The sequence below is a fragment of the Arachis stenosperma genome, chromosome 10, assembly GCF_014773155.1.
Source record: "Arachis stenosperma cultivar V10309 chromosome 10, arast.V10309.gnm1.PFL2, whole genome shotgun sequence".
Taxonomy (NCBI): domain Eukaryota; kingdom Viridiplantae; phylum Streptophyta; class Magnoliopsida; order Fabales; family Fabaceae; genus Arachis; species Arachis stenosperma.
The window spans coordinates 94451031-94473151 of record NC_080386.1 but is presented as its reverse complement, the minus strand read 5'-3'; the positions used below and the strand labels follow the sequence as shown (position 1 = coordinate 94473151).

The window sequence follows — 22121 nt, the reverse complement described above, 5'->3', positions numbered from 1 at the left end:
AGAAAATGTCTAACTGTACCCACTCTGAAAACATTTCAGAGGGACATTTTCTTAGCATACCTCTGTACCTCTCCCAGGCATTATAAAGGGATTCATGATCCTCTTGTTTAAAGCCTTGGATGTCCAGCCTTAGCTGTGTCATCCTCTTTGGAGGGTAAAAATGATTCAGGAATTTGTCTGATAACTGTTTCCATGTCTTTATGCTTGCTGTAGGTTGGTTATTTAACCACCTTTTAGCTTGATCTTTTACAGCAAATGGAAACAGTAATAGTCTATAGACATCCTGATCTACCTCTTTATCATGTACTGTGTCAGCAATTTGTAAAAACTGTGCCAGAAACTCAGTAGGTTCTTCCTGTGGAAGACCGGAATACTGGCAATTTTGCTGCACTATGATAATGAGTTGAGGATTTAGCTCAAAGCTGCTTGCTTTGATGGGAGGTATACAGATGCTACTCCCATATGCAGCTGTAATGGGGTTAGCATAAGACCCCAGAGTCCTTTTGGACTGATTAATTCCACTTAAGTCCATAATGGACAAAAGGGAAATGAGAATGATTGCAAAGAGATAAATTTTGTTTATTTTTATATTTTTTTTTTTTGAAATAACCGAAAAAAATAAAATTCAATAAAATAAAATAAAAGGAAAATAAAAGAAAATTCGAAAATTAAAAATAAAATAAGATCAAAGCAAATTGAGAACTGAATCAATTAGTGAAGAAAAAGATTTTGAAAACAGCAATTAAGAAGATATGATTGAAAAAAAATTTTATGAAAGAGATTTGATTTTTTTAAAAAGAGGAAAGAGAAAAACACAAAAGACACCAAACTTAAAATTTTTAGAAAATCAAACACTAAATTTTCGAAAATTTTAAGAGAAAAACACAAAGAGGACACTAAACTTAGAATTTTTATGAATCAAAAAGGGACTAAGAACATGCAAAAACGAAAATTTAAAAGAAAAACAAAAGCATGCAATTGACACCAAACTTAGAATATAAAACTAGACTCAACTAAAAGACTCTAAACCAACAAAAATAAAACAGTCCTAATCTAAGCAACAAGATAAGCCGTCAGTTGTCCAAACTCGAACAATCCCCGGCAACGGCGCCAAAAACTTGGTGCACGAAATTGCAATAACACTTTTGCAATCCCGCACAACTAACCAGCAAGTGCACTGGGTCGTCCAAGTAATACCTTGCGTGAGCAAGGGTCGATCCCACGGAGATTGTCGGCTTGAAGCAAGCTATGGTTATCTTTGTAAATCTTAGTCAGGATATCAGAAATTATCAGGATTGATTGTAAGAAGCAAAAGAACATGTAATGGTTACTTGTACTGCAGTAATGGAGAATGGGTTGAGGTTTGGAGATGCTCCATCTTCCGAATCTCTGCTTTCCTACTGTCTTCTTCATCAAACACGCATGTCTCCTTCCATGGCAAGCTCGTGTAGGGTCTCACTGTTGTCAGCAGCTACCTCCCATCCGCGCAGTGAAAGCTAATGCACACACTCTGTCACAGTGCTGCCAATCACCGGTTTGGTTCCCTCCCCTACCGGAATAGAATCACTCTTTTGCGTCTGTCACTAACGCCCAGTAGGTTACAGGTTTGAAGCACGTCACAGTCATTCAATCATTGAATCCTACTCAGAATACCACAGACAAGGTTTAGACCTTCCGGATTCTCTTGAATGCTGCCATCAGGTCCTGCCTATACCACGAAGATTCCGATGAAAGAACCCAAGAGATAACTACTCAATCTAAGATAGAACAGAGGTGGTTGTCAGGCACGTGTTCATGGTTGAGAATGATGATGATTGTCACGGATCATCACATTCATCCGGATTAAGAACAAGTGTTATCTTAGAATGGAAGCAAGCATGATTGAATAAGAAACAGTAGTAATTGCATTAATCCATCAAGACACAGCAGAGCTCCTCACCCCCAACCATGGGGTTTAGAGGCTCATACTGTGGAAAGAACGTGTACAAAATGTTATCAGGTCATAAGGTACGGATACAATGTCAAAAGATCCTATAAGTAGTAAACTAGTGTCCTAAGGTTTACAGAATTGAGTAAATGACAGAAAAATCCACTTCCGGGCCCACTTGGTGTGTGCTTGGGCTGAGCAATGAAAGAATTTCGTGTAGAGACCTTTTCTGGAGTTAAACGCTAGCTTTGGTGCCAGTTTGGGCGTTTAACTCCCATTTGGGTGCCAGTTCCAGCGTTTAACGCTGGGATTTCTTGAGGTGACTTTGAGCGCCGATTTGGGCCATCAAATCTTGGGCAAAGTATGGACTATCATATATTTCTGGAAAGCCCAGGATGTCTACTTTCCAATGCCGTTGAGAGCGCGCCAATTGGGCTTCTGTAGCTCCAGAAAATCCACTTCGAGTGCAGGGAGGTCAGAATCCAACAGCATCTGCAGTCCTTTTCAGTCTCTGGATCAGATTTTTGCTCAGGACCCTCAATTTCAGTCAGAAAATACCTGAAATCACAGAAAAACACACAAACTCATAGTAAAGTCCAGAAAAGTGAATTTTAATTAAAAACTAATAAAAATATACTAAAAACTAACTAAAAGATACTAGAAACATACTAAAAACAATGCCAAAAAGCATACAAATTATCCGCTCATCACTCCTTCCTCCTGGATAATGACTCTCCTAGGTGCTGCCATGTCACCTGCATGTAAATCAACTGGATCAGTAGAGAGGGAGCTTGTTCCTTCCTTAGATGACGTTTTAGGTTCGTCCTTAGAGAGGACTCGCCGACGCCGAGCTTGCCTTATACGTGAAATAGTTCTTTCAATCTCAGGGTCAAATACTAGCAAGCTTGGATCAGGAAGTGAACGCGTCATTTAACAAAAGAAATGTGCAGCTCATAGTAACAAAATAAAAAAATTGCAATTAAATAAATGCCAATCAATAAATTAGCACACTGTTGCAACTCCCCGGCAACGGCGCCAAAAATTGACGTGATGGAAATTGGCGAGTTAAAAAATTATTAACAGAAATACGTTGCAAGTACAGTCCTTAACCAGCCGAAAATCCGCTTATCAATTTAGAAGGGTTGTTATAATATTGAAATTAAAATACTGGGAGTATGAATCCCAGGACGTCTCCCAACGAGTTACAGAGAGATGTGCTATTTTATCAATCAGGTGTTTTCAAAAATGGTTGAGTTGATAAACAGAAAATTAATTTAGAGAATTTAATTAATTTTAAATAAAAGACTTGACTGGGAGTGGATTAGTTGGAAGCCCTATTCTTGTTGAAGTACTCTCAAGATTAATTAATAATTGGAAGTTGCTCTGCTTAGTTATCAACTTACTGGGGAAAGGAAAGTCAAGCAAGTTGGAAAGCTATTTCTAGTCACAAGTTCTAATCCTCTCCCTTGGGAGGGACTAGTGTCAATGATTAGAGGTTGATCCAACAATAAAACCAATTATAATTTCTCTTTTGAGTAATTCAACTCAAGGTTTCCCTTCAATCATCTCCCAATCAAGTTATGGAACTACTCACTCATCATAATTATAAACTTCACAGAATCAATGGAGAAAATAAAAGAAGACATAATAAATAATAATGAAGGGGATTAATTGAAAATAAAAATAGTCTATATTATTAACTTGTGAAAATAATCCAATGTCAACTCTAGGGGCATTAAGAATATGGAAGAATAAATGGAAAGTAAATAACAGAATATAATGACTAGTACCGGAGGTAGACTCTTCTCAAAAGCTAAAGCCAAATCTTCAAAATCCTAATTCTGAATGTTCAAGTGAGTAAACCTAGGGGAGGAGTAAATTCATATCTAATAACTAAAAATTATGCGGAATGAATGTTCTCCTCTGTCTCTCCATGTTTCCTGGCTCTAATCTGTGTTTCTGGGCCGAAAACTGGGTTGAAATCCGGCCCAGAAACTCTGCCAGCGACTTCTGAAATTCTGCAGATCGTGCACATCACGCGGCTGCGTCGTCCACGCGTTCGCGTCACTCGGTGTTTCTTGTACCACGCGTGCGCGTCGTCCACGCATTCGCGTCGTTCATGCTGCTTCAAATCCGCGCGGTTGCGTCAGGCACGCGAGCGCGTCACTGTTGTTTCTTCCATTTCGCGCAGTCGCGTCAGCCATGCGACCGCGTGGTTATCTCCTCAATTCTTTGTGTTCCTTCCATTTTTTGCATGCTTCCTTTCCATCCTTTAAGCCATTCCTGCCCTGTAATTCCTGAAATTACTTAACACATATATCAAGGCATCTAATGGTAATAAGAGAGGATTAAATAAAAGAAAATAAAAGCCAAAGAAGCATGTTTTCAATCATAGAGTATTTTTAGGAAGGAGTTGTAGTTACATGCAAATCATATGAATAAGTGGGCAAAGACTTGATAAAACCACACAATTAAACACAACATGAATCATAAATAGTGGTTTATCACCACCTCCCAAAGATTGGTTGAAAATTAACATTGATGCATCTTTTTTGCAGCCAGACGGGAAGAGTAGTAACCGCAGCTGTTATAAGGGATAGGAAGGGGTCAGTGATAACTGGTTCAGCAACAAAAATCATAGCCAATTCCAGTTTGTCAGTCGAGGCCTATGCTTTCAGAGAGGCATTAATTATGGCACAAAATCTGCAATTGGGCAAATCAATAATTGAAACAGATTATCAAGCTCTTGCTCAAGCTTTAAAATTGAAAAGTTCAATAGGAGAGATTGATGCAATTATCAAAGATATCTAGAAATTGTTAACAGAAATTTCAGAAACAAGGATAACATGGATTCCAAGAGAAGGAAACAAATTAGCACATACAGTGGCTAAATTGGCAGATGGAGAAGGACTTAATCGATCGTGGACACGTGATCCTCCGCAACAAATAAAGAACATCATCCGAGAAGAGGCAAAAGCAAATAGCTTAGTGTTTGAGGGTTTTGGTTGTTGAATTCCTTGCTAGAGACCCCAGGTTTCAATACTACCTGATCTGATGTGGTTGGGTAGTCAAGAAAACCAGGGATGGAGCGTTAAACCGAAGAAGCAGGAATCTGCATAATGGAGGTGTGCTTCAGAATACCAATGGATGAGGATAGGAGGGAGGCGAGCCCTGCGGTATTTCTGGCGCTGGAGGCGCCGAGACTGATCCATGTTAGCTTGAAACATGTTTTTTTATCAATGCCTGAAACATGTTTATTTAGTGCCATTTCTCCTTTTTCTTTTTTCTTTGTGCCCAGGTGTTTCTTTGTTTTGTGGGTTGGGCTGGGCCTTGCCCATGACATGGACCAAAAAAAAAGAAGTAGAGCAATAGTCATATTTAAAGATCAAGACAAAATGGAAATAAAAGTTTGTATGATTCAAATTTATGTTCAAACCTTCCAACAACTAAGTTTAATACAAAGTAGTCATAGCCGGACCTTAACTTGTGGAAAAAGTAAGGGCAACCAAAGTTGTTATCCTTAACTATTTACAAATCATGACTTCACAAATAAGTGGCTAATGCCAAGTCAAGGACATTAACATGAAAATGCATCTTAATAACCAACTTAGCTTGTTATCTAAATTTTAGGAAGTCGAAGTCCAACATACCAACAACGAAGAGAGTGAATGAGTTGATACACTTTTAAAGTCTAAGACGTGTCTTATCCAATAAGAGTCTAAACTAGAAAAATCTAATATTAGTGTAACCTAATTAGCATAACACATTTGCACTCTCTAGCAGGTAAAGTCGGACTATGTTGGGAATAATCCTCTTGAGCTGGCTAGATTTGGTGAACAAGTCATCATCATCATATCTCGACAAGAAATTTCAAACTCTAAGCAGAATTCATCTCACATAACCTCGATGGTTACTGTTTAGACTCGGTGTCCAAATCAATGCAGCTATTACACATTAATAAACTAAGATAAAGTTAAAGATAAAAGTTTGATGACTTAATCTTTAAATAGGTTGGCTTACCAATCCTCTCTTTAAATTCTCTCAAGTATGAGTTATTGAATTTGGATCTCTAAATTGAAAAAGTTGATAAAGTGAAGGATTAATCATCATTGATTTTGGAACTTTCATAAAATATGTATCCCATTATCTTAATTTAAAATTGATTAATTCTTCACTTTAATATTTTATCAACTTTCTCATTTTAAAAGATTTTGATCCTGAGTTATTTTATCTTTTTAACACATTCTTACTTTTTACTGACTTAAGCATAAGATATCTCCTATCTCCCGATCTTTGTTATAAAACTTATCTAATCATTTACAAATTTTTAGTCTTTCACTTAAAATTCATCATTCACGTATTTTTCTAAACGGTTCTGTTAAAAAACTAACTAGAGCCAACTAATTAAAAAACAGGAGGTCTATTATAAAAAAAAAAAAAATAATTCTCCACTACTCTAATTTTTTTAATTTCAAAACTAAAAATACAAAAAATTGACTTGACTTATGTTATATATACCTTCCTCCCAATATTTTTTCTTCCCTAAATTCTAAGGTACATCTCAGGTAACAATTAATATTTAAGTGCTTACCTTTGATTTTTAAATACCAATTAAAGGCCCGGGAACACATGATGCAGTAGTAATAAATGTTTTCAGGAAAATTAATGGGTTTTCTCATATTTTATGGGAATCATAGTCTCATACTTCAACAAAGACTGAAGTCAACACCTTCAATTGCCTTACCCCAAAAATAAAGTAATAAAGTACTAAACTAATAGAGAATACTATTATTTAGCACTACAATATAACCCTAAGTTTATGATCCACTATCATAATGCATCAAAGTTCTTTTGGTTTTTTTTTTCCGTGGTTTTTCTATCTAATCCCTTAAAGGTACCGATTCAGATTTCTAATTGACAATTTCTTTAAAGGAAAAGAAAATATTGAATATATTAAAAATAATAAAAAAGTTCACTTTCAGATATTAATCAATATCTTTGAAGTATTAGCAGTTAGTAAGATTCTGAAAAAAAATGTAAGAAGAAAATTCAATTTTTTATTTCATTAGTGACAGTACTACTAATACACAGGATTGACTCAAGTTTACATAATAAGGTAAATTTGTTTGAGATGCACGTTGAGATATATTGATTTAGATTCTCGAAATAGTGGTGGAATAAGGAGAAATGGTCCATGACTCCATGTGGTTAATAGAGGACAATGAGAAAGCCAATGAATTAGGTTAACTTTGGGCCCAACACCCTTCGTTCATATATTAATTTACAGCAAGCACCATCCTACAGTATAGGGACAACTCACTGAGCGCTTCCCTCCATATTTTGGCCTTTTTATGTTTGGAGGGGAAGAAAATTGGAATAAAATATGCTCTAGAAGCTTAGATAACTGTGTAAATGATTCTAATTATCTTTTATTTTTAATAAGCACAACTCTATATCATGCTATTATTAATCAATGCAAATTATCAATAATTTTAATAAAAAATAAAATGTTGTTACGAGTCCCAATTGGCCTGATTACAAGAAAAGAACAAAACCAAGGGTTAAATTTGGATCGAGGAATGAGAACTGACATTTCTTTTTCTTTGTGAAGACAACATAAAAGGTATTGGATTTAGCGCGGTCAAGTACTGACCAAGATTCCATCAAATAATAAAGCTAGAACTTTGGCTTCAATGGAAAAATTCAAATTGCTAAAAGATAAAATTTAACCTCCTACTGTATGTACTATTACAGTGAGGTAAAATCTATAATAAGCTCGAAAGGAAACTGAGTTTCAGCATAAAGGAATGAAGATATTTTCCATATAAAAGCATTAGCACATGATATAGTTATATCCACACACAAAAAATAGTTAAACGAAAAAAAAAAAGGGGGAGAGAAAATGAAAAGCCTAAAAGGCAGGAACATGGGCAGCAAGCAATATATAATAATCGGAGTACTGCTGTCTACCGTGACTGTGAGTCTATAATAAATTAATAATTATAATTAATAACGAAAAAGAGAGCTTCTATTCCGACAGCATCATATCATGTAATATTATATAGGAAAGTTTTCAAATGGTCCAGAGCACTTTTTTGGAACTCTCATGGTCCATGTAAAGTGTCCATTAGATTTAATAATTAATTAAACAAAGGGTTGTGATTTTCTATGTAACATGTGTTTATAATGGAAAGCATTGTGAGGTGTGTACCAAATTTTGCGTTCCACGAGGTATGATTTATGGAAATTACATCCTGGTGCCTCTTGACACAAGCTTCTCTTGTTGGTGGAGTGGCTTGGTGGCTTAGTCCTTTATTTTGGATGGCTTATCTTATGTTTTCAATTTTTTTTGTCATGACCTTTTATTTTGGTTTGGCTGATTTTTTTATTGAACGGTTAATAGACCTTTTTGGTACATAATTTTTCTTATATTAATTTAAGGATAATGAATAATTTTTAAGTGCATCATTTTTGTATGATTTTTGGCTAGCATTATTTTATGAGATTACAAACTCTGAAACCATAATTGTTAAATTTACAGTCTTTTTTATTTTTTTTTTGTTTATTATTTAGGCTGAGAAATCCGACCCACAGATAACAAATGGAACTAAGTCTTATACATCTATTTAGTATTAATATAGTATAGTAAAAAAACGTGCCACACTCTCTTTTTTTTATAAAGTAGTATTTTTGATTTTTTATATTTGGAACAAATTTTAATTTAGTCTTTAACATTTTAAATACTATTTTCATTCCAAAAAATTTTAAACAGATTTAATATAGTCTTACTATTAAATTTAACACTAATAGTTAATAAAATGACTGATATAGACGTTAATAATATTACTAATTAAGTCATATCTTCTTCTATATATTAAAAAAATATATATAGTCAAAATCTTTTTATAACATTTTTCTCATTTTTTTGGTACAAAATTTTAAATCTTAATAATCAATTATGAACGCTTCAAAATCAAAAGAAAAAATTTTTATATTAGTGACCGTTGGTGGATCGATATTACTTATATACTGAAATCGAATGTTATTGGCTATTCAATATGCGAATTGCTTGTGTCAAATTTAATGGTAGGACAACATTAAACCTGCTTAAATATTTTTTGGGATTGAAATAGGAGATTTAAATTTTTTTTTATTGAAGTATGACGTTTGAAACGTTAAGAACCAAATTAGGATTTGGCCAAAACATTGAGAACCAAAATAATATTTTATCCCATTAAATAAACTAAATAAAGTTCTATTGGAGAAAATAATATTTGATCCCATTAATAACTTTTTCATGTTTATTTGTACTGAACAATTCAAAATAAATGGTTTCAAATTACAATAGAGATAAACATCAATTTTAAATTATTAGTGTACACGTAAAAAATTACTAATTTTTAGAAAAATATATGAATTTACGTAAAATTAGTGAATTAAAATTGTCCATTTAAAACCACCAACTCATTATATTTATATAAACCAACACATTTAAATTTTTAATTATATATGTTCAAATAAAATTTATTAAAATTTTTAATTTTTTATTCTTTTTTAATACTAATTTTTTTTGCTTGAATACTAATTTAAATGTGTTGGTTTTTATAAAAATAATGTGTTAATTTCAAATGAACAATTTTAAATTACATCGATTTTTTTAGAAATTAATAATTTTTTGTTCGTGTATGTTACTAATCTAAAATAATGTTTAAAATTTTAAACTTAACTAAAACAAAAAAAAATACGAAAATTTAGTGCAACTATAAATATGGAGAATCGAAGAAGGTAGAAACCGTATGTGAATAGTATAAAGTTATTGATAATTATTTAAATTATCAAATGAATAAAAAAATATGGTTATTAAAAAATGTTATATGAATCTCCCCGATCACTTCTCTAAGTAAATCGAATGACCTAGACTATATTTAGCTCTTTATATAAATCTAATCACCCTGTTTTGATTTATGCATGTGTAAATCTAATCACTATGTTTAGATTTACTAGGATAGCATGCACGCATGCATAAATCGAAACAACCTGATTAGATTTATTAGGATAACATGCAAATATGTATAAATCGAACCAGACTGTTTTGATTTATATAGAAAGCTAAATCTAGTCTGACTCATTTAATTTACATAGAGATGTGATTAGGGTGATTCACGTTGCATTTATGTGATTATATTTCTGCAATAGTCCGACTTGTATATAATTTTAATACTTATTATGCTTTTTTTAATTAAAAAAAAATAAAAAAGTTAATATCTCTATGTGTTATATACTTATATATAATATTTTAAATAAATTATTTTTTAAAATATTTTGATAAAAAAATATATTATTGTTACGTTGGGTAACCGGAGATTGATGGGCTAGACTCACAAGGTTGGCCCAATCGGGTGAATGAGGAGGCTTTTGATCCGACTCCCGGTCAAGAGTCCTCGTCCGACTTATGTATGTGCAAGGGAACGGGGGTGGTACCTGGAAAGACACTCCAATGCCTAAGTTAGCAAGAGTCTAAACAAGTTTAAGAGTATGGGACTTCTAATTACCTGAGGATTGTCAGTATACTTATAATGGTAAACCCATAGCTACCGTTGGGATGGTTCCACCTTTTAAGGAGGATAACTGTCCCTTTATCTTAGGGAGGTTGAGATTTGACTTGGGGAGTGGGTTGAAAGATTTTAGAGGCAGTTACTTATTTGAATGAGTGCTATCTGCCAGTTAACACTCTTTACCGACTTCCTAGCGTTGGAACCGACCTCCTATGCGGATGTCAGTTGCGGGGGAAGGCCAACCTTACTGATGGGGCCTTCTTAAGGTGTTTGGGTCTGGGCCTGGACATTGGGTTAGGTTATGAACAATTATATAATAATATTTTTAACAAAAGTAATTAGTTAATAAATTTTGAATATAACAATCTAATTATTTGTCAAGTAATATAAAATAAATTTTTAAGAGTAAAGTATCGTTTTTGTCCCTAACGTTTCAATCGTCCTATTTAAGTTCCTAACGTTTTAAAACTGACTCAATGTTGTCCTGCCGTTAGGGATCCGTTAACAGAATTGACAGCGGGACAAAATTGAGACATTTTTGAAACGATAGGGACTTAAATATGACGAAAACGTTGGGGACAAAAATGATACATAAAAATAAATTTTAATTTTATCCTTTAATAATATCAATTTTTTACTATACATAGTATTCAATTATTTTTTAATCACATCTAAGTAAATTATACTTAATCATATTACTTTCATTTTAAATAAATTAATTTTTTTTATAATTTTACTCTTAAAGATTTTTAGTTATCATGAAATGTTTGTAGAATGACTAGTATATAAACTTGCAGAAAAGACAAAAATAATATATATATATATATAATAAAATATAAATTATACCTTTTGTCTTTAATGTATCAAAATTCTTTAAAATTATAAAAAAAATGATTTAAAATGAAAGTAATGTGATTAAATGTAATTTATTTAGATGTAATTATAAAATAATTAAACACTATATACAGTAAAAAATTAATATTATTGAAAGATAAAATTAAATTAAAATTTATTTTTGTATATCGTTTTTGTCCCTAACGTTTTCGTCCTATTTAAGTCCCCAACGTTTCAAAATCGTCTCAATTTTGTTCCGCCGTCAATTTTGTTAATGGATCCCTAACGGCAGGACAACATTAAGTCAATTTTGAAACGTTAGGGACTTAAATAGGACGATTGAAATGTTAGGGACAACTTTGGGACTTACCCCAAACGTTGGGGACAAAAACAATACTTTACTCAAATTTTAATTATTTCATATTTTTATGTTACAGTTTAAAATATTATTTTAATATAATTTTTTAATATTATAAAAAAAATTATATAATAATTAATCTTAATGAATAAAAAATATTCATGTATTTTCTATTTATATATTTTATATTTAATTATTTAAGAATAAAAGATTTAGTTGCCATTTAAAGTATTGTGTATTAAAGTATTGCTATTTAAAGTATTTCTTTATGTACTAAGATATTCTGTATTTATTAGAGTCCATCAATACTCTTTTTTTATATTAGCCTTTGATTTTCATCTAATAAAATTTAATGGTCTATATAAATATGGCACATCTAATAAACATATAAGTGTTGTACTTATTTTAGGCATACCCTACCTTAGATTGAACAAAATTACTAATCTTAATCATAGTAAATTAGTGTTAATTAATTTATGACTGGATCGATATTTAAGAAAATTTTTATGAAACATTATTTTAGTTTTCTAATTATTTTAATTATCAAATCACTGTTTAAACTTTTATTTTGTTAAAAGAAATTATTTTTTATATTAAATTATTTATTCTATATATATATATATATTCAAATTTTTATTATTTAATAAAAAATACTAAAAGGCCATCAGAATTTAATATTTTTTGTCATCATTTAGTCATTAATATTTAAAAGTAAAATATGTTTTTAGATTATTAGATTAAAAAGATTAAACTAAAATAATTGAGCCAATAGCTAAATAATGATAAAAAATAATAAATTTTGATAATTTTGTAACAATTTTTCTAAATAATAATGAAAGTTAATTTGTCTATTTGTTACAGAATTTAAGATGAAAATTAATTTATGCAATAAATTTAGTAACTGATTTAATATCCACTTTGATCTTTTGCAAGATTTGGTAAAAATCTAATATTGTGTTTGTTTAGAAAGACATGATACTGGGATAGAGATACTAAAATAGTTAAATCAAAAATAATTTATTTCGAAAAAAATGTGTATTCAAGAGTCAGTAAGCACGTGTCTTCAAAGAAAGATTTGCATCGAAAAAGTTTATGACTAGGAATACAGGACAAGAGTCAGAACTATCACGTTTGTTCAGCAAGCTATTCGAAATATTAAATCAAAGGGTCCAAGTTTCGAAAGCTATTCCTTGGTGGTTACTTTTGTCAAGCAAAAGAAGCAAGAACATTTACTGATTAATTAATGAACATGGAGGTTACATTTTAACCCAATTGGTAGAAGATTCTTATAAATAGGAGAAGAAGAGAAGGAATAAATGTTGAAATTTTGCTTCAGAAAATACTCAAGCACACTCATATTCCAGCGACTTACTGAGTTTGTGTTCGAGTTACTTTTCTGTAGGATTCTTTCCACTGTTTTAACTTTTTCATTTACACTTTCTGCAAATTTTACTTTTCTTGCAAGTTTATCATTCAAGCAATATTTATTTTCTCTGTTCAAACCTTACATTATAGTATTTTTATTTTTCATTTCAAAAGTCCTTTGATCTAATCGAGGACATTTTACTATTTTATTTAAATTCAATGCAATTCATTTCAAATTCAGTCAATTCATTTTCAAAGTCTTTTATTTATTTTTTCATACTTCCTTAAGTTTCTATTTAATCGAAAAGTTTTTTATGCATTTTAAAAAAATCGGTACTCACAAAGATGAGTAGATTTTGCTTCCAGATAATAGATATCAAGTCACCTTTGATTTGCTAAAAATCGATAAAATAGATATAAAATTGTGTTTGACAGAAGAGATATGGATAGAAATATTGTATTTAGAGATACTGAATTAGTATATTTTGTGTTCATCCTGACAAAAAAAATATAAAGATAATAACAAAAAATACAATTAATTTTTTATTATTTCATTATTCTTATAAATTTTTATAATTGTATTTTTTACTATTATATTTTTTTGTCTCAAATTTATTAAACAAAAAAATAAAAATTAATTAAATTTTAATTTATTTTAATTTATTATCAAATAAAATATAAAAATATAAAATTTTATAATTTTGTCTTTTATATTTTATTTTTATTATCTTATTTTATCTCATTTCAAGAAACACGTCACCTAAAAGAACAAATAGTCCATCCACTCTAACCAGTAACCATTAGCTCAAGCCACTTTCACCATTATTGGCTACACTTGGCTAAAACAAGCTGTTGACGGAGTCTAATCCTTTACGTAATTTTAACTTGCAAAATAGGGATGTTTTTGGTATTTTAAAACACACACACGACAAAATAATGACCATCAACCGAACCGTACATGTCATACCGGTATACCAATAAAGTAACTGGCACATGTGAAAAGCTTCCTATTATATAATCTCATAACAGAGATTCACTATTTGCCAGCATGATATCAAGGCATGCGCTCTCATGTGTATGGAAGCCTTTTCTTCCCATCCCCATTATTATATGAAATCATTATTATTAGATTTTATATAATTTCCCAAAAGTGGGTGCAAAGATTCTCTGGAGCCCCATGGCTCTTACATCCACTTTTGACTTTGTACAAGTTGGCATTTTCTTCTAATTACACCTACACATTTTTTTATGAGTGAATGAATGGAAGCATCCTAATCTTATCGGTCAAATTCATTTTTCATTTTTTGCCTAACAACCAGACCATTCCAGCTACGAAATCAGTGCTTGACCAATTGAAGGGGAAAAACAATGTCAAGTTAGAGAAAATGTTTTGTTGGTTTAACTTTGCCATCACATAAAGGATCATGTGGGAGCCCGCTAGTTCAAGTGTTGAAGTTGAACTCAATTAATGCACCTCCTAGATTATGGATATCAAAAATTTCAAGTGCCTCAACCCCACAAAATGTAGTAAAATGATAGTAATTATGTAACTGAAGAAAAACTAAAACTCCATTATTAATTGACAGAGTTAGATCCATCATGTAGCATATCAAATTCACAATAATGTTAAATGGATTTTCCAAATGAGTGAATCAATTATCTAGTATGCTTGCTAGTTGCTTGCTACCATTACATGATGTTAGTGTCCCAATTCTACCTTCTTTCATACGCCTCATAAGAAAAGCATGACAATATCATCATTCCCCCAAGTTTAGGGAAAAGCTTTCGGTACAACGAATGAGACACCAATAAGCAGACAAACTAAAATATGAAATATGAGTAATTGAGCAACAATTTCCAAAGAGTTTTTTTCATCATCAAATGGGGCCCAAAATGGAACCCGGTGAAAAGGAATCCGGCATCCTAGTTGTAGCATACAGAGAAGAGAAATCTTGAAACAGACTAGAAGAAAGAAAACCCCAACAAGAACAAGAAATTGTAAATCAAAAGATAACATTTTTTTTTCTTTTCCAACAATTAATTTCTCTCAATAAATAAAACCGGATTCTTCGTCGCCGGATAACCCGCCATCCATGCTCATCATTGTAATGAAGAATGCAAGTTAAACTCATGGGATTCATACCAACTCCTCTTGTTCTTCGGAGGGGCACCTTATCAGCTCCAGTATGCTAACAACCTCTCCCATATCAGGCCTATTGGATGGCACTTGTGAGGTACATATTAAGCCTAACTTCATCACCGGAATCGCTTCCTCTGCTGGGAACTTCCCTTGTAGCCTTTCATCAATGCATTCCTCCACCCTGCCTTCTTCCAATGTGCCTCTCACCATGTCACAGAGTACCACCACATCATCCTCCATGTATTCAACGGGCCTCTTCCCTGTAACAACCTCCAAGACCAAGACTCCAAACCCGTAAATATCACATTTTTCGGTAATTTTCACTGTCTTGCAGGCAAACTCGGGTGCCATGTAGCCAAGGGCGCTTTGAATTTTGCTACTCAGAACATACCTGTCAAGCATTGGTAGCAGCCTTGCTAGACCAAAATCCCCTACTTTTGGTTCGCCATAGCTGTCAAGAAGGACATTGGTAGACTTAATGTTATAGTGAATAATGTTTGAGTTGTGCAAGTGAGCTAAGGCCTTTGCTGTCCCAAGAATCACATTGAACCTCTCATTCCATGAGAGGAAGTTTCCACCCGATCCTTCATGGAGATGCTTGTAGAGACTGCCACCTGAGACATACTCAGATATAAGGAGCTGCAGTGATGGAGTCCAATAATAACCTTCTAATTCCACTAGATTTTGGTGTCTGACTTTTCCTAATTTCTTCACTTCTCTTTCAAAATCTTCTTGGGACTTGACAAGGCTGGATACAGTGAGTTTCTTTATGGCGACCGATCGTCCATCTTTAAGAACTGTCTGGTATACAGCTCCAAACCCTCCACGTCCAAGCTCACAATCCTTATTAAGCAAGGCATGTGCTCCAGAGCTGAAATCAGGCTCGCCTGAAAACATGACAAGTTTGCCAGAGTTGGCATCTGTAGTTGGGGAATGGCTGAATTCATCCCCAGCAGAAAATGTGAGGGTGGCTGGAGATCGAGACTCGGTGGCCCGAACACGGAGATTCAGAACAGTGATGCCAATCACACCAACTATAATGACAGCAGCTGCACCAATGGCAATGAGTGCAGAAATGCTGAGAATGATTCTCTTGTGTCCCATAGTTGGTGGTAGTGTACCCGAGCCAGAGTCAGTGGAAGTGTTGGGATTTAGAACAATAGGCTTGGGCATGACAGCAGGGCATGATCTGTTCACAGCAGAGCCACAAAGGGATGGATTCCCGGAAACAGAGTAAGGCGAAATGGTGTTGAAGAAACCACCTGCTGGCAGTTCTCCTTGTAGATTGTTGTGAGATAAATTGAAGGAAACTAGATTGGGAAGGTTGGCCAATTGCTTAGGAAGGGTTCCAGTAAGGTTGTTAAATGAGAAGTCAACAGTTTGTAGGTTGGTTAATTTTGCGACTGCTGCAGGTATCAAACCACTCAGTCTGTTCTGCGCCAGGATCCTACACAATGAGCCAAAAATAAAGGGAAGGAATAAAAAGAAGGCAAAATTGAGGATTAGAGCCAAAAACAGAAAAAGAATGTAGGATCTTACTGGATGATTTTTTTTTTACAAATATTAATCAGGAAAATATAGGCATAATGGTCAGGCAATCATATGGCAAAAACGACAAAGTTGCATATCAGATTCAATCAAATAGACATATTTTGAAGCAAATCCATATAACGAAAGAACCTAAACAAAATCAACTAAATGGGCCAACCAAAACTACCAACTGGAAATATACGAAACGAAGACTTCATTTGCTACAATGAAACATGTATTAAGGGTAAAGGAAAGAGAGCTTACAAAGTTGATAAAGAAGAGCAGTTCTCAATGGAAGTTGGTATTTTCCCAACTAAAAAATTATTTTCCAATCTCAGCTCCTTCAAGGACATGGCTCCAGCTATTTCCCAAGGTATGCTTCCATTTAGATGATTCTCACTTAGGTCAAGACTAGACAACATTTTCAATTCACCAATTGCAGCAGGTATAGGACCTCTAAGGGAGTTTTGTGATAAATTCAGAAACTGCAAGCTGCTTAAATCTCCAATAGCAGATGGAATCTCACCAGAAAATGTGTTATCAGAAAAATCCAAAACTTTAAGACTTTGAACTGCAACTTCAGCCAAGGAAAACAAAGAAGTTTTCAAGCTACCTCGCGCCTTGTTTTCAGATACCAGAACATTCTCCAAATCTGACTTGAAGATCCAAGATGGAAGAGCACCAGACATCGAATTATGGCTAACATCCAAGGCCAATAGGCTAGTGCAATTTGCCATAGACTCAGGCAGGTTATTAGTGAAACTGTTACCAGACAAATTCAACATCTTCAATGACTGAAGAGTTCCAACAGAATTCGGCACCTGACCAGAAAACCTATTCCGCGAGACGTCTAATGTCTCAAGGCCTATCATCTCTCCAATCCACTCAGGAACCTCTCCTGAGAGAGCATTCCCACGCAAACCAAGGTAACTACACAATTTTAGATTTTTCAAATCCCCCGGCAGGGTACCGGAAAGCGAATTCTCACCAAAATCAACAGATCTCAAGAGCAAGCAGCTTCCAAAACCTTCCGGAATCTTTCCTGAAATCTGATTGTTTGCTAGGCTTATGCTCCTCAAATTCTTCAAAGCATCAACCCCTTTTGGAATCTCACCCTCCAACAAGTTCCCAGACAAATCAAGAGACCTGAGACCACTCAAACTCCAAACCCCAGCAGGAACAGAACCTGAAAACTGGTTAGAAGACATATCAATGGAAGCAACAGCAGAACAAGAGCCCAAACTAGAAGGAACCTTCCCAGAGAACCTGTTCCTGGCCAAGGAAACAGCCCTTAGGGACCCACATTGTCGGAAAAAATCATCAGGAACTTCTCCTGAGAGATTGTTATCACTCAAATCAATGACTCTAAGATTTTCAATGTGAGCAATGTTGGCGCTTATTCCACCAGTGAGGTTGTTCTTGGCGAGTGAAAGCTTCCTTAAGAACTGCAACCTCAACAAACCTCGACCAATCTTCCCAGAAAGAGAGAAGCCATCAAGGTTGAGCTCAATGACCCTGTTGGATCTAGGATTGCACCTCACACCAACCCAACCACCACCACACGCGTTATCATCGTCTTCGTTCCAAGATGAAAGCTTTCCCTTGGGATCTTGTATGTCAGCTTTGAACACAATCAATCCCAAAACGTCGTCGTTCAGAGACGGACTCACGGCGGCCACCGACACCGCCAGAAGAAAACCCGAGAAGAAGAAGCGGAGAAGCACCCTCATGTTTGAAACTGCTCGCATTTTCAGACACTAAAGACCCATGTGAAAACAAAGCTGGAAAAAAGAAATGAAGAGGTTCAAAGTTCGCGAATTTGGAAAATGAAAACAGAACTCGACTTCAGAGTAAGCTCATTCCCAAAATGGGTTAAGAGAAAGAAAAAAAATTGTTTCTTTTTATATAGATATACAACGGCTAGATTTGAAAACCAGCAGAATGAGTCAAAGAATACAGTGTGGAAGAACACGAAACAGCGGCATTAGCAGAAAGGAAGAAGAAACGTACACAGTAACAGAGACACCAAAAGTAGCCACAAAGTTCAAGAGCTTAAACAAAGTGAAGTGTACTCAAACCCTAGAAAACCACTCTCTGCTAACAAGGCAAGGATCTGGAGGCTAAATAGGAAGTTCAAAAGCGAACCGAAGCCGAAAAAAGGTTGAAGAAGATCACCGACGAGAGCTTGTAGTAGAAGACTCGATCCAGAAATGGTTTTAGGAGAATGTGGAACGCGTAAGCTTTGATTTCTTCGCCGAAAATAGTATCCGAATGGTGCTTACCGAAAAATAGAGAAAATGGATCGGCGAAATTGCCGGTGCGAGTTGCCGGAAGTTTATCGCCGGAAGAGAATCGGAAGCGTGTCTGTTTCTCACTTTTTCTCTCTTGCGTGCTTTCACTTTCTTCTCTCTGTTTTAAGAGGTCACAAAAAGAAAGTGAGGGAAATAATATTCAGTTTTTATCAACGGAAAAATGGTCCCATTGGTAGATGAAGAAAATTAATTAGAATATGCCACGTGGCAAGCACAATGCTCATTGTGGGCCCTACGTGTCAGACACGTCCTCAGACTTCAGTTATGCTTTTGACGTGGATGGCTTACCTGGCATCCTCCATTCCCAAATTGCCCCTCGTTCAGAAAATAGTCAGAAAACAATGAACAATGAGGACGTATGATTACTAATCAAGCCGTGTATTAAAATTTAAAACGGGGTTAAGTAAAATTAACTAATGATTTCAACCGAGAAATCGGAAACCTTTTGGTGAAGAACGGAGATATTTCTTTGTTTTTTCCCTTTACCGTTTCACAATAATTTAACTTTCTAGTTATTTGTAAAACGGGCCTGCTATACATACAAGCTTACAAGTTTACAAGTTGGCCCAGCCTAAATACAACTCACGCGCATGAAAAGGGATTGAATGGAGCGTCACATTCACGCGCTCGCCACTCAAACGGTTACGTACGCTACGAGTAATGGCAGACTCTTCCACTTCTTTCACTTCCCAAAGCGATTCGAAAACAAAGCAACCCTTCCATTTTCGAGCGAAAATCGAAGTTCAAAATATACAAGTCGCGCTAACCTTCGAAACCTCCATCAACACACCATCAAACTCTCCATCAAGAATCTAAAGAGAAAACAAAGCAACAATACTCAAGGTAAGTTCATTAACATTCCTGTATATTTTTCAGATTACGAACTAGGTTTTACTTTTCTTCTACGTCGTTGTTCTAGGGTTTACTGTTATTCTTGCTTCTTTGTTACACTGTTCTTCTACGTTGTTGTTCTAAGTTCTCCTGTTATTCTTGTTGTTCTAGATCTTCTGGTAACTGATTTTTGGGGGTATATTCCGTATATTGGGGGTGTATAATGCTTTACCTTGTAATGTTGCTTAATATTGAAGCATGTTTGAGTGATATCTGACTGATATATATAGATGTATCTGAATCATATCTATGGGTGTATCTCACTGTTATCAATGGGTGTATCTTACTGTTATTAATGGGTGTATCTGACTCATATATATGGGTGTATCTTACTGTTATCAATGGGTGTATCTTATTGTTATTAATGGGTGTATCTGACTCATATATATGGGTGTATCTGACTCATATCTTTGGGTGTATTTTTCGTTTCAGAGAAAATGGCAGCAAGAAACCAAACAAAAGACCTTAAGTGTGCCACACATCTCCTAAGTGATAAATTCAGAAACATGAGTGAGGAGAAGAAGGCGATTGTGAGGGATCTCGGATTCGGTGGGTTGATGCACATCCCACCACTAAGGGTGCATCACCAACTGTTAAGGGAGCTGGCAAACAACTTCAAACTTGCGGAGAACAGACTGGAAACAGGATATGGTTCTTTCAAAATAACACCAAGAAAGATAGGTCATGCGCTTGGCATCAATGCAACAGGTAACTAGCTCAAAATTATAGGTGTATATTAAATTGATGCTTGGGTGTATTTAAGTTGATGCTTGGGTGTATTTGAACTGACTTTGATACTTTGTTGTTTTCCTTTTTGTAGGAGATATATTTCCTGAGAAAGTTGAATATAAGAAACTTTCTGAGGATGACAAAATAATTTTTAGAAGATTCCAGGGTAAGACCCTCAAAAGTCTTACCGATGAGATGATGGAAATCGGCGTTGGTAACGAAGAGGAATGCCTGATATTCAAGAGGATATTCATCCTCTATATACAGATGGCGTTCCTTTTGCCAACGACGATAAACAAGATCTCGCCTGTCCACCTGCCCCCAATTTTTTAGATGGACAGCATCACGAAGCGAAACTGGGGGGCATGTTTTGACCTTCATCGTCAAGGGCATCACAGACTACAAGGAAAAAAAGAAGAAGGCAATTGATGGCTGCCTCTTTGCCCTGATGATAATTTACTTTCATCTTTCAAAAAACAAAGGGAAGAAGAGGGCTGAAAGACCACCAAAACCATGGATTGCCAACTGGAGTAAGGAGCAGTTGGTGGAAAGAATGAATGCAGAAAGAGAGAAAATTTTGGTAAGTAAACATAATATGTTGGATGTATTTTATTTACCTGAATGCTGCTAACTAAAATATCTAATGTCTCAGGGGATTGTGAATATGGCAGAGACAAGAGAAAAAATGAAAAAAAAAGAAAAAAACAAGAAATAAAAAAAAAAACAAAAAAAAGAAGGCGAGTTCAACATCGTCTTCGGAGATAGAAACAACTACTGACAGTGACAGTTCTACCTCTGAGTCTGAGACTCAAGAAGACTCAGAGGATTCAGGAAGAAAACACCCCAGCAAAAAGGGGAAAAAGTAAGTACCATGCTTGGGTGTAATTTCTTTTTCGAGTTGGGTGTATTTTGTTGATCACGTTGGGTGTATGTAGTTTATTAAGCTGGGTGTGTTTCGTTTGCTGCGTTGGGTGTATATTGTATATTCAGTTGGGTGTATCTTGTGCATTCATTTGGGTGTATTCTTAGTATGTTCTAAATAATGATTTTTTGCCTTCCAGAATGAACTCCAGAAAAAGAAAGAAGAGTCAAGAGGAATCAGATTCTGATTCAGAATCTGAATCTGAATCAAGTGATGAGTAATGTCCTGAAATTATTACTCCTTTCTTTTGGCTTCATTATAAAGATTTCGTGTATTAACTGAAGTGTCTATTATTAACTTATAGGAGCGAAGAATCATCACCGGTGGAGAAGGAAAAGAAAAAGAAAAAGACAAAAATAATACCAAAAAAGTAAGCACTTCTTTGGATAATATTCTGTGATAAAATTAATTTTTTATTTCTGATTGGTACTCTTTTTTTTCCACTCAGAACACAACCAAAAAAAGAAAAAAGTTGTTGTGGAGGATTCACCTCCCGAAGAAGATCAATACTTTGATGGGTACAGTACCTCGTAAGCTATATTACCGTCTATCATCGTA

The 22121-nt window shown here is 34.4% G+C and overlaps 1 protein-coding gene across 1 annotated transcript; it reads right to left on the bottom strand.

Moving 5' to 3' along the window:
* Positions 1 to 14783: 14783 nt before the first annotated feature.
* On the bottom strand, positions 14784 to 19115 carry LOC130954067 (probable LRR receptor-like serine/threonine-protein kinase IRK). Its single transcript, XM_057880804.1, has 3 exons — positions 18720 to 19115; positions 16974 to 18490; positions 14784 to 16626 (listed from the first exon to the last, which is right to left on the bottom strand). Exons 2-3 carry the CDS (start codon positions 18455 to 18457, stop codon positions 15177 to 15179), a joined length of 2934 nt encoding a protein of 977 aa, XP_057736787.1. The 5' UTR covers positions 18458 to 18490; positions 18720 to 19115; the 3' UTR covers positions 14784 to 15176.
* Between the last annotated feature and the right edge of the window lie 3006 nt (positions 19116 to 22121).